This window comes from Thalassophryne amazonica, chromosome 23, assembly GCF_902500255.1.
Source record: "Thalassophryne amazonica chromosome 23, fThaAma1.1, whole genome shotgun sequence".
Lineage (NCBI taxonomy): Eukaryota > Metazoa > Chordata > Actinopteri > Batrachoidiformes > Batrachoididae > Thalassophryne > Thalassophryne amazonica.
The window spans coordinates 8,090,379-8,108,228 of NC_047125.1; the positions used below are offsets into that span (position 1 = coordinate 8,090,379).

General features: G+C 44.0%; 1 protein-coding gene across 1 annotated transcript in view; it reads right to left on the bottom strand.

The window, feature by feature from the left end:
• Positions 1–17,850, bottom strand: part of zanl (zonadhesin, like) — a 222,749-nt gene that overhangs the window by 73,390 nt on the left and 131,509 nt on the right. The window contains 7 exon segments of the mRNA XM_034165014.1: positions 2,203–2,348; positions 3,840–3,964; positions 4,569–4,685; positions 10,850–10,988; positions 11,254–11,447; positions 11,546–11,687; positions 12,773–12,880. Coding sequence (XP_034020905.1) covers positions 2,203–2,348; positions 3,840–3,964; positions 4,569–4,685; positions 10,850–10,988; positions 11,254–11,447; positions 11,546–11,687; positions 12,773–12,880 — 971 coding nt within the window.

Below are 17,850 nucleotides of genomic sequence, written 5' to 3' on the forward strand. Positions count from 1 at the left end.
AGTCCCCTTTAAAAGTTAGAACAGCCCTTCTCCTCCCTCCTTCTGCCTTCTCTCTTTCCTTTTTCTTTATAAATGCTTAAATCTTAATTTTTGGGCCCAGGCCCCATTGCTAAGATAAACTAAGCTAAGCTACCACGTGGCATTCATTCATTCATTCTTTCCTTTTGACAAAGTTTTAACCTGATGCTTTAAGGTGCGTCAAGTCTTTCTGAATTTTTAAGAGAACTTCTGAGCTGAGCTTTAATTTGGCTCCAACAATTTTTAAGCTACCAGACACCATTTTCAACAAACAGCTTCTACCTCTGGGTTCCTGCAAGCTGGCAACGGAGCTGATTTCAAACCAGCAATGAACTGCCGGCAAAGTCAGCCGACCCAAGCCCTGGGATCTCTCGGGGACACCTCTGAGTCAACCCCTCTAACCCAGGTGAGCTCATGCTGCCCAGAGCAGAAATATCGACAACGGACGGATGGAACCAACCCTCCAACAGCTGCTAAGTACTTAGCAGCTGTTGGAGTCCAGGCTCCATGAAAGAGGTTTGTTGTCAATGGATACAGGTGGCTCCTTTTTCTTTAAAACCATTCATGTAATATTTTTCTTCACAATTGGCTTCAAAATTCATCACTAAATTCCAATCACATTTATTTACTTAAAGTTTTAAGCTTTACCTCTTTCTTCCAACGTCTCATGAGCGAGTAAGAAAATTGTTTCCATGAATGAACGTAATTTTCATCACTGTCTATAAAATGCCAGTCAAATGTTCATTTCTTGTATAAATTTAAAATAAATTGTAAATATTTTCTACTGTTTATTTTATGTACAGAAGGAAACTCTTGGTCAACCGTATTGTGAGAATTCATGACTTTCAGATCAGAGATTGATTAAATTAAATTGAGACTAATTAATTCATTTGAGACTGATAAATTAATCTTTAAATTAAAGCACTTATGCTATAAATAAGTGGTGCCCCGAGAATTAATTAAATAATAAGTATTAAACCCTAAATTAATTATTTTGGTGACCCGTTACATTGGGCCTAGTCCAATCTAATTCAATTTGGGAGTTTAACTACTTATTCACTATAAATTGCTACATGCCTCTGGTTCCCATTGTGAGGCCTGAATATCTGTAAAGCAAAGTGTCTCAAATGAATAAATAAATAAATAAATAAAAATGCTACAGCTGTGTACATGGATCAGACACACACACGCATGCACTTCACCTTCTCTCCAGTTGATTCACTCTGGATGAATGCATTCAGTGTTTGGATGTGTTGTAGCACACGCTGGGTTTTCTGTTTTCATATGTCACACCTCTGTGGATCAAAGCTGTTTACACACAAATGTCCGCTGCTACTGGAACTTCTTCCACACTTGATGCTCAAAGTCACGCTTCTGTAAACTGCTGCCTGGTTTGCACAAGCCGAGGAGCAGTTTGCTCTGAGAGATCACCGCAGACGACACAAAATATTATTATGTCGTGTCGGCCCTCAGAGCTACAGAAACAAGGCTTATCATGCTCCTGCAAAGCCCCCTTGCCACGAACAAATATGCAGCGATCAAGGATCATGTCTTCAAAACCTTTGAACTGTCAGACTGAAAGGGGCAGCAGGCTTTTCTCTCTGCACGGGCTGGAGGACAGCAAGCCCTTCAGAGTTCACGGACAGAATGCTGCAGCATCTCTCCTATGGTGCACGCAGCGCTGGAACAACACCACGATCATGGACTGCCATGCCCTGGTGGAGGAAGCCGACAAACTCTTGCTGGCCGGCCAGCACCACGGCATGACAGCAGCCGCACTCGCACACACAGCGGCAAAAGCCCCACAAAACACACCAGCTCTGCCACAGAGGAAGCAGCTGCATCTCTCCTCCACAAAAGCGCTCACAAACCGGCTTCTGTACTGTGTGAATGACCACAAAATGAAATACGGATGAACTGAGGTTTTCGGCGGCATTCATTCAAATTTTTCGACGAAAATCAATGAAAGTCCAGATTTCTTGTTTTGTTTGGGCTTCGTTGCCCTTCGTTAAGTGCTGCGTGACCGGGCCTTAAAATGATGTCCTAAGTGATTGTCACAATAAAGCCTGTGAGAGCACCCACAAAGTGTAGAGACAATTTAAATGTATAAAAATTTTCTATAAATGTTGCCACAGTACACAAGAAACAGCTCTTTAAGAATCCTTCCTGGGTACCTGCACATACCTGGGAACTATGATCTGGGCATAATGGCTTCCATCCCAGCGCAGCCTGAGGCCAAATGATGTCTGCAGGATGACGTACTGCCCGGAAAGAGTGAGTGACATAAGGGGGGACGGCGAGTGAGGGAGGGCGACCTGGAGTCCGTTCACCTGCACAGTGGAATAAAGGATAACCACAGAGATGTCGTACAGGAAGATTATCTTCAACAATTAACCCATCATACATTCAGAATAGAGGAGTCAAAAAGATGAAAAAGCGATGAGCACTAAGGGCAAGCTGCGTGTTGTGTCAGAGCTCTGTATCAGAAATAACATTTAACTCTGCTGGAGATGGAGCAGGCTAAAAACTTTAAATTCTGAGATTACACACCTTGATGTGCAGCCAGTCAGATCCCAGCTAAGCATTGTGAGGCCTGGTTAGTACTTTCAGTTCATTCTCCCTCTGTTAACTGATGTTCTGTGGTTTGTTTTTTATTTCCCCACAGAGCACTCCTGTGGTTTCTCTGTGTTGTTTATTTTATTAATGTGTGTGGAGCAAGGTACATGTTTCTCTCTTTCACTTTCAGTTTGACACACTGTTGTTGCTTTTATTTTCTCCCATGCATCGGTCTTTTTCCTCTTCTGATTTTTATTTAATTATTTATTATTTATTTATTATTTATTTAATTCTCTGAGCTCCCGTGTCTCAGCATTTTTGCCAGTAATTACTATTGTTCTTTAACAAGCATTTCTTTCCCTGTGGTTGGACTCATCTGTGATGGGGACGAGACAGCATACAGGGCCAAGGTGGAGAAACTGTACCCCGAGACACTGAACGTTCATAAGACAAAAGAACTCATCATGGACTTCAGGAAGAACAGACAGGATCACCCCCCCCCCCCATAAATGGAGAACAGGTGGAAGCTGTCGCCACCTTTACTTTTCTGGGTACCCACACCTCTGCAACATCAGGGCTCTGGTTAAGAAGGGTCAGCAGTGGCTGCACTTTCTGCACGTCCTCAAGAAGAACAACCAGTATACAGTACATTTTTCATATTTAAACCATTTTTATGGTGTATAACATATCTTGTTTCTTTTCTTTGTGGTGTACTGTAGCTCTACGGGAGCACCCACACTTTCGTTGTACCCCCCCATACAATGACAATAAAGACTATTCTATTCTATTTGCATGTGTCTTCTGCCAAATTGTTCTACATCCATCCTGCTTTCTCACATCCTAGTGTTTCTCAGTAAGTATTTTCATTGTTTAGCTAACTCCATGTTTTACCTATTGCTATTTATCTCAGTTTGTTTAAAGCCTCAAGGACGCCATTGCTATAATTGGACTGCTTTCATGTTAGTCACCTTCTGCTTGCATCCTGGTCCCACCTGTTATACCCTAGGAAAGACTGCTACCTACTAAACTGTTTTGCTGTGAACCGAACCCTAGCCAGGTGGACCCCAAGAGTATCATTAGCCAGTATGATACATTCATGCAATACAATGTTCCCTAGGGGTATAGTCTATTGATTATGGTTAAAGGACATCAGAGCTGGATGTAATAACCATTAAACTTTGGGTGAAAAGGAGGAGTAACTTTTCTGTTGTCTGTGTACCACATTGCTTTGGGTGAATATCAGAGCCCAGTGTGTTGATACTGACCAGTGTTATTCTGCTCTTCATCAAGGTGACATTGATTCCACCAACACTGACATATAGTTTTCTCAAGTTGGAGACCCCTGACACTCCTCTCTCCTCATTCTTCCCCTCAACTGAAAACCAAGGCCCTGTACAAACAAAAGGACACTCAGAGCTTTGTCAAGGAATATATTTCCTCTACGACTGCAACTTTAAAATGCGTTAAGTCGGGTAAAATCACTCCCAAGGGTTGGTACTTCAATGGGATTCCTACAACTTAATGAGAGATAGTTGTAAGACTATTTTTAATGCCAGTTGGAATGAAATTTAAGACCAACATCACAATAACTGTGCATCACATCTAGCTAGTTGAAAGTGTCTCTGCTTTGCATTCTGGCAACAAACAAAAGCGATTTCTTGGTTCCACTTTTTGCCTTGTGTAGTGTTATAAGAACTAGAAATAAATGGATATTACCAATTACTTTGGTATTTTTAATTTCAATATAAAAAAACATGAATAAAATCCTTCTTACTATGTCTTGACATTTTTAAGACTTGAATGATTGATTTAAGACATTTTAATACCAATAAAGACCTTATTTGTTAGTTTACAAATTCAATGCCTTTTAAGACTTTTTAATGATCAAAGGGAATCCTGTTTAAGCCCTAAATCATGATTTAAGACTTCATGGTCAAGATTTTGGAACAATGTGACACTGACTTTGTAATAGCTGATGGGATGCAGGTCCATACCTGTGTTGTTCTGGCATGTTCTGGCCAGTGTGTAAGTACATGTTCCCATGAAGCTGAAGTACTTCCTGTCAAATGTAACGAAGTGAGGATCTCCAGAGATCATACAGTCTTGAGAGCCTGTGAGAGAAGAACAGCAGAACATCGACCACCACACCTGAGTTAATGACTCAACTCAACTCAACCTTTATTTCTAAAGGTTTCTAAAAGGAGGCATGAAATTTCAGCTGCAGTTTGCCAGAAGACACATGGGAGAATCAAGCATAGATCTGATGGGTTTTATTACACCAGGAAGCCATGTGACAAAGAATTAACATACAACACCATCCTGTTTCTATCTGAAAATGTTAATGTATCGATCTGAAAAATTTCACCCCGATTCCTGTCTTTTGTTTTACTCTCCTTGCAACCGCACAGATTCGGTGGTTCACACTGGATCAACCACAAGTGTCCCTGAGGACCAGGATTGAGAACCACGATGATAAACAACCCCATAATTACTTGACTTTATGCATGCATCAATGCTATTATCAAGATCTTTATTTAAATTTCCAATATCTGATCTAGTCATTTTTCTCAATATCATACCGATATGATCCATAATATCGGATTGGCACACCCATAGTTTTAACTTAGCTCAATCAAGTTTAGTGACAATTTAACAAGAGATCTGTGAGCAAGCTCACAAAATAATAACCCCCACTCTACCATACTAGCAACTTAATTTGTACTGCATGCTTTAAATATTGGCCATTGCTATGGGTATGGTACGTATACAAACCAAGAACTGGTTTGAGTACTCCAATTGTTATTTAAACTATCTAAGATACACAACTCAAATTCTAACCTTAACCCGAACGATATGTTTTGAGCTTGAAATTCATCAGCTGTCTTCTATCCAACGTCAACGACATGATGTATCTTTTATCTTGTGATTCTCATGGTGGTTTGTTATTGGATGCCCCACAAAGTGGTAGTACCATATCAATAGCTAATTAGTCACATATACACAGTAGTAATAGTATGATAAAACAAAGAAAAATCTCCAATTTTGTCAATGGCAAGACACTGGACCGAAATTATTTTCCTTCATGCACATCATATGGAGATCAACTACTACAAACACTATAAACAAACAATAAATGACGTGCATTATTCTGGGTGTTCTGATTAATCTCAACTTTCTGGAAAAAAGGTTCTACCTTTAGTTTGTAGTTAACTTGACTTTGATGTTTAAATTATTATGGTTTAAGACGATACCACACATTTACATACTGTGCATTTGGAAAGTATTCACAGCGCTTCCACATTTTGTTATGTTACAGCCTTATTCCAAAATGGATGAAATTATTTTTTCCCTCAAAATGTCTACACACAATACCCCATAATAACAACACGAAAGAGTTTTTTTTAGATTTTTCCAAATTCATCAAAAATAATAATAATAAAAAAAACTAAGAAATTACATGGACATAAGTATTCCCAGCCTTTACCATGAAGCTCAAAATTAAGCTCAGGTGCATCCTGTTTCCACTGATCATCCTTGAGATGTTTTAACAGCTTAATTGGGGTAAATTCAGCTGACTGGACATGATTTGGAAAGGCACACACCTGTCTTTGTCAAGATTTCCCTTTGCTCAGGTCTTGTTCATTAGTTTCTGTCAGTCTTTCTTTATTAATATCTTTTATTTGCTTTCTTTATCATCTGTTTATTTTGCTTTTGTCACAGTTTGTTGTTTCTGTTCTCCACTCACTATAGCCACATGTTGCGTTCCATTCTTGTTTAGTTTAGTTTTGATCCACTGTCTTTGATTGTTGTTTTTTGATTGCTTGCGTCACTAAGTTTATTTGTCTGGTTTACCACATTAGTCTTCAGTTGTAATATTATTCATTTCAGTTCCATTCTAGTTTCAGCTTTTGATTTTCTTGTTGCTCTTGCTTCAGTCTTGTTGTCTTAGTCATGTCCATGTTGTCACTGCACACCTTGTCTCAGTTCTCATGTTTTCACACCCAGTTTCATTTGTATCACAGTCATGTCCTCAGATCACTTCACTCTCTTGCCCTTCACCTTCTCATCTCTGTTGGCCACGCCCCATTTAGTTTGTCACCCCCTCGCCCACTGGTCACAGCACTCTCTTGTCTCACAGTTGTGTCTCATCTGTTTCATCTGTTCATACCTGCTTCACATCACGTTCTAATTATCCACTGTGTATTTAAGCCCTGTGTGTTTTGTCATCGCTTGTTTGTTGATATTATCTTCTTCCTGGCCCTTCACGTCACAGTGACTTGTTTCCACATTTAGCTCGACCTCACTTGTGTTCTGGATCTGGATTTTTGTCTTTGCCCATGTTACACTGTTTTGCTGTGCTCTCAAACGCTGCCTGTTTTTTGACGACGCCTCCGTTTATCACTCTTATCATTCTGTGTACCAGACCACCTGCCTGAATTATCGATAAAGCCTTTTTTTAATCCGCCACCTGCCTGTGAGTCTCCATTTTGCACCCTCCCACCTTCTGTGCTCTGCTTACCTGTGAATCATGACAGAACGAACAAGCCAGTACCAGGGAGCAGTGGACTCCCCCCCCAGCCATGAATCCAGACATTGCTCTTGTTAAGGACATTTTTCAGAAATTCATTTTCTCTTCAACTGCTTTCACTCCTGCCAGACTCCGAAGCGAAAATGAGATTTTTTGGATAAAGCCTGGAATTTGGTTGAAGCCACTATCTGGTTGTACCAGTTCTTCCCTGAGTTAGAGGATCTGGATGGCTTATTCACGGTGGGGAGCCTCCCGGCATGGGTGAGACACACTGAACTGCACCTGCTGCCTGGCCACCTGCTCGCCGATGACGAGGCAGAATGGGTGGACCTTGACGATAACGCCTCATCAGATATGGAAGGTTCAGATCTACAGAACACTACCACTGTATTTTTTAAGATTCAGGAATTATTCTATGAATTTCTGGACACTCCAGATCAGCAGGACAGACATCTGATTTTTTTCCTCAGACCAGATCCTGTGGGATGAACCAGAGACCGTGTCATCTTACCCAGACCCGGTTAACATCAAAGCTTTGTTCTAGAGTGGTCAGATCCCTCCATACATTGAGGATCCAATGAACTTTCTTTCTGAATCCAAACTTTGTAATTCCTGTCTTCATACTCCACGAGTGATCACAGATTCTGCCGCAGCCATCACACCCCCTTAGCAGGTTACTCCGACCCCGCTTTGTCAGCCACCAGCAGTTGTTCCTCAGTATTCGTCAACGCAGAACCCGGCCGAGCAGAGTCTTCAGCTGGACGGCCCACTCCGTGGTCAAGTGCTGCTCTTACGCCATTCGCACTGACACCGGTCCCACAAAAGCTTCTTACGCCCCTGTCTAAGCCTGCAGCCTCTAAATTCCCTCTGCCTGCTATAACTGAGGCTTTTATGTTGCCTGAATCCCCTGCATGTGTCACATCCTCTGCAGGGGCATCAGGAAAGTACACGCCCCCACTGCAGCCGGCAACACCTGCTCCGTGCACATTGGCGCATCAGATCCAGGAGACTCCGCTCCCGACCCTTCGGCACCACACTCTACAGGCTTTAGTGGCTCCACTTCTGCCTCCTGCCGCGCACACACTGCAATCAGCAGCAGCCTCGGCACACCCACCTCCACAGCCCACAGCAGCACCAGCTGAAGCAGAGCCTGCGCCGCTCACTTCGCCTGGCCTGTCAGCTGAACCACTGGAGAAATCCCCACAGCCTAAACTCTCAGCAGCGCTACCTGCATCTGAAACTTCTGAAGAAAACACATTACCTATGTCTTCAGCAACGTCGGCTGCAGCAGGACCTGTTAAGAACAATCCCGAGATCATCTGCCGCTCAAACACCGTCTGCACGGCCACAGCTCACGGCGCTGCTTGATTCTTTGGAAACGACAAGAGCGTGCCCCGTTCAGGATCTATCAGCGCCCTCCATGACCTCAGCACCACCAGCAAGACCTACAGTAAGGGTCACCACACCTTCGCTCGTCTCAGTGTGCACGCAATGGGAAACACCTCCTGCCATGCTTCCTGAGTCACTTCCACGCACGTAAACATCAGTGAAGCTCCCGAAGGTGACCTTGATCTGAGATCTGAAAATGGCTGTGCATCGACGCACCCCATCCAACCTGAAGGAGCTTGAGCGGTGCTGCAAAGAGGAATGCGTTGTGAGGCGCATCTTGAGCCATCCCAAAGGTAAGCTTTTATTTTTATTTATGTTGTAGTGGCTTGGCGGAAGAGTTGCATCGTCATTCCTTTTGCAGCGTTAGATGGTGTACATGTCATAATATGTGTATTACAGCTGTGACTCCCCGTTCAGTGACACACGGTGGTTTTGGTTTGACTGCACAATGTTCACATCTACAACTCCAATTCCAGTGAAGTTGGGACGTTGTGTAAAATGTAAAATAAAAACAGAATACAATGATTTGCAAATCCTCTTCAACCTATATATATATATATATTGAATACACCACAAAGACAAGATATTTAATGTTCAAACTGATAAACTTTTTTGTTTTTGTGCAAATATTTGCTCATTTTGAAATGGATGCCTGCAACACATTTCAAAAAAGTTGGGACGGGCAACAAAAGACTGGGAAAGTTGATGAATGCTCAAAGAACACCAAACTGGAAATGGATGAGCATCCCCAAAAGGCTCAGCCATTCACAAGCAAAGATGGGGCAAGGATAACCACTTTGTGAACAACTGCGTGAAAAAATAGTTCAACAGTTTAAGAACAATGTTTCTCAACACTCAATTAATTACAAGGAATTTAGGGATTCCATTATCTACAGTCCATAATTAATCAGAAGATTCAGAGAATCTGGAGAAGTTTCTACACGTAAGCGGCAAGGCCGAAAACCAACATTGAATACCTGTGACCTTCGATCCCTCAGGCAGCACTGCATTAAAAACCAACATCACTGTGTACAGGATCTTACCGCGTGGGCTCAGGAACACTTCAGAAAATCATTGTCAGTTAACACAGTTCGTCACTACATCTACAAGTACAAGTTAAAACTCTACCATGCCAAAGTGAAAGCCATACATCAACAACATCCAGAAATGCCGCGGCCTTCTCTGGGCCTGAGTTTATTTGAAATGGACAGACGCAAAGTGGAAAAGTGTGCTGTGGTCTGATGAGTCCACATTTCATATTGTTTTTGGAGACCCCGGACTGTTGAACAACTTAAGTCGTACATCAAGTAAGAATGGGAAATAATTCCACCTACAAAGCTTCAGCAACTAGTGTCCTCAGTTCCCAAACACTTATTGAGTGCTGTTAGAAGAAAAGGTGATGTAACACAGTGGTAAACATACCACTGTCCCAGCCTTTTTGAAACGTGTTGCAGGCATCCATTTTAAAATAAGAAAATATTTGCACAAAAACAATAAAGTTTATCAGTTTGAACATTAAATGTCTTGTCTTTGTGGTGTATTCAATTGAATATAGGTTGAAGAGGATTTGAAAATCATTGTATTCTGTTTTTATTTATATTTTACACAACGTCCCAACTTCATTGCAATTGGGGTTGTAGTTCACAAGATATATGTGCAGATGTTACACATAATATTCTCTGCACACCCCAACAGGATGCATGGGGGGGGGGGGGGGCAGTCTGGGACATGCTGGCAGGATTAAACGTGCCTGACCATGGCGAATGTCTCTCAAGAGTGATCAGACTGCTGTGTATGCTGTTTTGATGCCGTGAGAGTATTTTGAACGCAGTCAGACTGCAGTTAGATTCCAACTCGACTGCCATTAAAGATTTTTCCACTTTGATTGCCCCACAAATGTTTTCAACATGAGCAAATCATTTGAGACGGCCACACAACCATGCCCAACTGTTTAGACTGCTCTGAGAATGTTGTCTGACGTTTCTGAATGCAGTTCGACACTTACGAAATTTGGAGGGGATTCGGTCTCATTCGGCCTCTCGTGTGATGGGGGTATTATTTTTTATTTTTCATAAATTTTCTACAAATAAAAAATAAATATTTCATGTTGTCATTATGGGGTGCTGTGAGCAGAATTTTGAGGGAAAACATTAATTTACTCCATTATGGAATAAGGCTGTTGTAACATAACAAAATGCGGAAAAAGTGAATCACTCTGAATACTTTCCAGATGCACTGTACTATAGCAATGACAGCGAAAGACGGCAGTCCAGGCAAAGGACAATCTTGGCCATTTCAGCTATAATTAATATGAAATTTGGTTCTGACTTGGCGGGTAGTTTGTGACAGCAAACTTACCGATGGGATAGCAGCCCAGCTCTCCTCCCTGAACTTTACATTCATGCAGAGCGGGACATTCAGAGGACACGCACATGACAGAGGGAGCGTCACACTTACACTTCTGTTTACAGTCCTTCAAGTAAAACTCCTCTCCATGCTGACAGAGACACAGGACATGTTACTGTGTTAGCATTAAGATGATGGTCCAAACTAACTACTGTATAGTTTGGGACGTCCTGAGACTTATATAATTTTGCATCGGTCTTGCCGGTAGCTGTCATCTATATACGTAGACACACACAGAGAGAGAGACACCTCATCTTGCATTCATTCATTCATTCATTTATTTGTTATGTCTTTAAAACCATATGTTACATCTATACATGTTCCATTATCAGTTTTGACAAAAGAAGACACTTTACCTCATAATACAGCCCGTTGTGTTTGCAGCCACATGAATTCTTACTGACACACTTGTTGCCACTCAGTACAAATCCAGGATCACACACACAGCCCTCAGAGCAGAACCCACTGCAGCCAGAAGGTTTCCCAGCACAGGTTTCCTCGCAGGGGTCTGCACAAGGCTGATAGTGGCTGTTGGGAGGACAGTTCAGAGCTGGACAAAGACACACAAAGTCAGGTTTGACAAAGAACTGCTGGGATCAGATCAAGTATGACGTCACTCTTTCATCCACTCAGTCATCCGACACTCACAGCAGAAGGTTTGGTTCCTCCAGAGTCCCACAGTGACTCCACGGTCCTGGCATTCGTTGACATAAGCTTCAATGGCTTCACACAAAATGCGCACGGCTCCATCCAGCTCACACAGATCAAACACACAATCCCTGAAGTAGTTCTGACAACACACACACACACACACACACACACACACACACACACACACACACACACACACACACACACACACACACACACACACACACACACACACACACACACACACACACACACACAAACCTTTGGTTTGCTGAGGTTGAACATTAAATTCTTGAACTTTTGCATGAACTCAATTTTTAATCTCCTGATTTCTTCTGTGTTTTCATTCAGTAAAAGTCTGACTTTCATTGCAGAAACCCTTCAATTACAAGTAACAGATCAGCACTTACAGTGAGTGATCCAAAAATAAGCCCCTCCCATTAAAGAATTGTTTTTTAAACAATAATCAATTCTAAAATATTGTTTGGAAAATAAATGGTACAAATTTGGAGCAGACAGAAAAGGATTAAGACCTTGGATACGTTCAGGTCATGTTCTGATACCACACATCACTGCATTCAATAGACTAAGGAACCACTTTAAGACCTTCATTTTCCTGAAAAGGTATCACCAAATGTCTCTGTCCAGCAACTTCATGACTCCAGAAGCCCTTCCCAGGCATCTATTGATCTCAAAGGCCAAAAACCCAGAAACATGGCTGTCACTGCTGGTGTAACTGAAGGTCAATACAGGTTCATCAGTTTTGCTGCACACATATGGACTTCTGATGGCCAAGTCCATGATGTTGACCCTGAATCCTGAAACTCTGAATCTTTGTCATGGACCTTCAATCTCCTGCAAAGGTAATGGCATCAACAAACCCATCTGTACAGTGATGTCATGATTCCATAAAATCTGCTGCACAGACCTGTCTTGATGTCAACATAAGTTTCCACATCTTTGACAAGTTAGAAAAAAGCAAGTCCATTTCAGGTCCTGAGACCCATCAAACCAGAGCTTATCCCTGGACACCATATCATTAAGTGGATGAGACAAGAACTTTGTCTATTCCAAGTTCCTTGGGCAGGAAAGACAGGTTCCCATTTAAGGCAGAGTGGACTGGGACAAAGCAGGTAAAGCAGTTTGAGCCAGGACACAGATTGGTAGCTTGAGCAAGAACTGATCCTTGGTCTCTTGGGGGCAGTGCAACTCTTTAACACTGACCTTTTCCACCTCTTCCAGTATTAATGTTGTGGGCTGCCTGCTCTGTTCCTCCTGCTGCTGCTCCTTTTTCTCCTCTGCAGAGGTGGTGCGCCTCAAGCTGATCTCCATCTAATCAGCACCTGCATATGAACCCTGGCTCCTCATTCCATCTTCGCCAGAAACTCAGCTAATCTTTCTTGGCTTTTCTATTGTTCCAAAAATACACCTTCTGTCTGAGCCTTTGCTCAGAGCCAACACCTTCCTCATTGCTGCTGCACCAAGACCAGCTTTACCAGCAGCCTGTGCGCGGAGCTCTCACACTCTACATCACCTTTGCTCACACGAGCCGCTTCACACTGAGCTCTGCTTAGAATATTGTACAAACTGAACTGTTAATTTTTCCTGATAACAAACACTAAGAAGAAACTGAACTGAATCATTCTGTCTAACTACCTGCATATCTGGACCAGCTGTGATAGTTTTTCACTGATTGAGCTGTCTTAGCTTTCAGTCAGACACACTCCGACACTGTCTCCTGCTGCTGCAGCTCAAATAATCACCTCCTCGTTCTCCGGCACTGCCTCCACGGTTCCACCCGAACCATTTGTATGCCACCCAGAACCGTTCACGGGTTGTGTAGATACATGTGCTGCTTTTCTGATGCAATGCTCTCTTGTCTTTGATCAACGTCCGTCTCAGTATAGCTCCGACAAAAGCAAGTGGGTTACGACATTAATCTGCTCAGGGGAGACGTGCGCTCCTGGGCGACCGCGCTCTGGAGCAACGACTCCCCGCTCCTCCGTTCTTTCGCTGCATTCTCTAAGGAATTCCGTTTAGTTTTTGACCATCCAACTCGGAGGGATTCTGTTTCTCAACAGTTGCTCACTCTTAAGCAGGGCTCGTGTAGTGCTGCAGAATTCGTGGTGGACGTCCGCGTATTGGCAGCGGAGGCCGACTGGAATGACGCTGCACTGCGAAGCGTATTCATAAATGGCCTGAGTGACGCATTGAAAGATGAGTTGGCAGTCCGGGACGAACCGAGTAATCTGGACTCACTTATTTCATTAATTATTAGGCTGGATAACCGCATGAGGGAGCGTCGCCGGGTTAAGGGCCGTCAGGCTGATCGGGACTTTTCCGCTCGCCCCTCCCCTCAGCATACACCAGGACCGCCTCTACCATGCTCCATCGAGACCTCCCCTGACACATCAGCTCCCCCTGCTGGTGAGCCTATGCAGCTCGGCAGGGCTAAATTGCCCCCTAAAGAACGACAACGGAGACTGGCTGCTGGGGAGTGTCTCTATTGTAGTGCTAAGGGGCACAGCCTTAGCACATGCCCTGTTCGGCCAAAAGCCAACGCTCACCCGTAGGATCCGGGCCACGGGTGAGCCAAGCTAAATTCACAGGTGTGGGTGTCACAGTGGTCTTTTTTATTTGGGTTTTTTTCTTTATGGTCCCTCAATTATTTGAGTTTTTTTTTATTTGGGTGTTGTGTCTGTTTGAACAGGTTTTTTTGTATGTACTTGCTTGTAGTGTTTTATTGGGTTGTTATTAGTGGTAGGTGTTTATTTGGATTGGAGTTGGGAGAAACTGGACTAATTGAATGGCTCCTCCCTCACTGAACTTTATTGGTTGATTCCAAAGCTGGAGGCTGGTAAAAGAGGAGCGGAGGGTGCAGGAGGGGGAACCCGGTCAAAGGGAACCAGGAAGCGGCTGTACGAGAGGAAGGTGTGAAGACAGAGATGCGAGGAGCTGGCGCAACTGGGGATATCTCCTGCTTGATGAGCTAAGTGAAAAGGGACGTCGTTTTGCAGCGCGTAGATTTGGTTGTGTGGTCTAACGTTGTTTGAGTTAGGCCGCTAAAAGCTGTCTCGTTTTGTAGCGTGCATCTCCGTTGGCTTCCTGGATATCGGGCCGGAGCGTTTTTTCCCCTGATTCATCGGCAGTGTAGGCAAGGACAACCACACTTGGAGGCGGGCCCCCGGAGAGCGATCCAGACTCGACGTAGAGAGAGGATTTGACGCTCCATAAGCTAAGTAAAAAAGGGACGTCGCCCTGCAAGAGTCAATTTTGTACGTGTGTGTGGGTGTGGTTAACGTTGGGTCAGGACACTGAACGCCCCCTTCTTTTTTCTCCCTCTCAGTGTGCTGGAAGTCGAACCCCTGGCGACGGAAGAAGGCTTCCTCTTTTCCTCCCCTCTACAGAAAGGACTAAATTTGCTCAATGGAGGGAACAGGTAGAAGCTATGTTGAGGGCACAAGGGCTAAGCCAGCAACAACAAGCAGATTTTGTTCTGGGGACATTAGAGGGCAACGCTAAGCGAGAGTTGCAGCTTGCTAGCCCAAGGGATAAGGATACGGGCAAGAAAATTCTTGATTTATTACAGATCCTGTATGCACAGTCAACTAGTAAAGCACAGCTACGAGCTAATTTTTTAACTGTAAACAAAAGATTGATGAAACTGTTAATGACTTTATTTTGCGGTTAAGAGAGTTATTTTACAGATGGCAAGAAAATGATGAAGATGGCGCCAGTGGGGAAGATGAGGCACTGTTGGATCATCTTATGGTGGGCTTGAGGAAGGGGCCAATTACACAAGAATTGATCTGACAAATGAGACGTCAAAGAACTATGTCCTTTAAGGATGCCTGCAAAGAAGCCCAGGCTTTGGCACAGGAGCTCGATGAGGATGAAGAAGCCACTATCTAGAATAGAGTCTCCTATGCCCCACAAAGCCAGGCAGCAGTTAACCCTGATCAATTAAAAGCACAGATTAAGGCCGAGCTCAAGGAAGAATTGTTTGGTGAGATAAGGACTGAGATTAAAGATCAATTAAAAGCTCTCTCTTCTGATCTCATTACAGAAATGAAGGCCCAGTTTTCCATCCACAGTTTACCACCTGTGGCACCATCAGCTCGAAGTCTGCCCTTGTTGGTGAGTGCCCTGATGTTCTAATAAAGTTGAATAACTGAGCTGTTCCTTTTGTACTCGATACCGGGTCACAGGTCACGCTGATGAGCCAAAGTCTATTTAAGAGGCACCTGGAAGGGACTGGGGTGACTGGTGTCGATACTGTGCCTTGGCTGACTCTCCGGGCTGCTAATGGATTGAAGATACCCTATATAGGCTACGCCCTTGTTGATTGTATGGTGGGAGGCACTGATGTTCCAGGTAAAGGGGTAATAATTGTAGAGGATGGCTGTTTGGGCCCCGATAAGGGCATACTAGGGATGAACATTATAAGGCCGGTCTGGTCCGCCCTTACAGAGGGGAGTCATCCGGGGTTGCTAGCTTTTAAAACTGTGATGCCATCTACAGAGAGTGAAGCCTGGTCTAGAGCATTTGTGGATTGTCAAAGGGCCGCTATCAAAGGTCCGGTACCATTGTATGAAGGGGTTGCCAAGTTGCCTCGCCTGTTGCCAGTAGTCATCCCTCCTCAGTCGGAGATGGTTTTGTGGATGCAGACAACTCCCACCTCTTGTAATTCATCCTGTGTTGTGGTTGAACCTCTTCCAGAGGGTGATAAAGAGTGGCGTATAGGGCGGACCTTGGCTACAGTGACAGAAGGGCGTGTTCCATGCAGGGTGTGTAACCCTAATCCATATCTGGTGGAAGTCCCGCAGCGACAGCCAGTGGCTAGTGTCAGGGAGGTTATGGTGGCTGATATCCAAGGAGAGCAGGAGCTTGTATTGAACCCTGTAGCCCCAGATGTTGTTGAGGTGACCGTGAGACGTGTAGGGGTGGGGGATGGAGAAGTTGAACATTTACATTCTGTGTTGCCCCTCCCCGGAGGTGGCCATACTCCGGGACAGCAGGAGGAGTTGACAGCCTTGCTCTATAGATGGAGGAAGGTTTTTTTCACAACACAAGGAAGACTTTGGCCGAAATGGAGTCGTTAGACACCAAATACCAACAGGCTCAGCGCCCCCTAGTCGAGAGCGGTATCGTCCAGTCCCTCATGCGTTATATCAAGAGCTACAGACACTATTAAAGAATATGCTTGATAGTGGAGTAGTGAAGGAAAGTGCTAGCCCATGGGCTGCCCCGATTGTGCTTGTGAGGAAGAAGGATGGTGGTTGGAGATTTTGCGTGGACTATAGGAAACTCAACGCACTGACTCATAAAGATGCTTATCCCCTACCTCGCATAGAGGAATCCCTGATGGGGCTGAAAGCGGCCAAATGGTACTCCACCCTGGACCTGGCCAGTGGTTACTGGCAGGTCGAGATGGACCCTGCTGACCGTGAGAAGACAGCATTTACAACTCCTTTTGGGATGTATGAGTTTGAGAGGATGCCCTTTGGCTTATGTAATGCCCCTGCCACGTTTCAGAGGCTGATGCAGCGCTGTTTGGGTAGTTTGGTTAATGACTCTGTTGATATATCTAGATGATGTTGTGGTCTTCTCTCCAGATTTCAACAGCCACCTGAAACTTCTGGAAGAAGTGTTTCAAAGGCTGAGCTAACATGGCCTTAAGTTGCAACCAAAGAAGTGTAGCCTTTTTCAACGGGAGGTGACTTATTTAGGCCATGTGATTAGTGAGAAGGGAGTGGCGACTGACCCTACTAAAACTGCGGCAGTAAAAGAATGGCCAGTGCCTCAGACATCAAAACAGGTGAAATTGTTCCTTGGCTTTGCCGGTTATTATAGACGGTTTATCCCTGGTTTCTCAAAGATTGCCACACCTCTTAATGCCTTGACTCGGAATACTGCGCATGAGGTTAAGTCGACATTAGTGGACTGGTCTGAGGAGTGCCAGAAAGCCTTTGACACTCTCAAGGCAGCTTTGGTAAATGCTCCCATTTTGGCTTATGCTGAGTTTTCGTTACCGTTTAGATTATACACGGATGCCAGTTTTGAAGGCCTTGGTGCTGTATTGGCTCAGGTCCAAGGTGGAAAAGAGCGAGTCATTGCCTATGCTAGTAGAAGTCTCCAGCCTGCTGAGCGCAATGACCAAAATTACAGCTCCTTTAAGTTGGAACTGTTGGCCTTGAAATGGGCAGTGACTGAAAAATTTAAAGACTATCTTTATGGCTCTGAGTTTGTTGTTTTCACAGATAACAATCCACTAGTGCATCTTGATACAGCCCGTTTGGGAG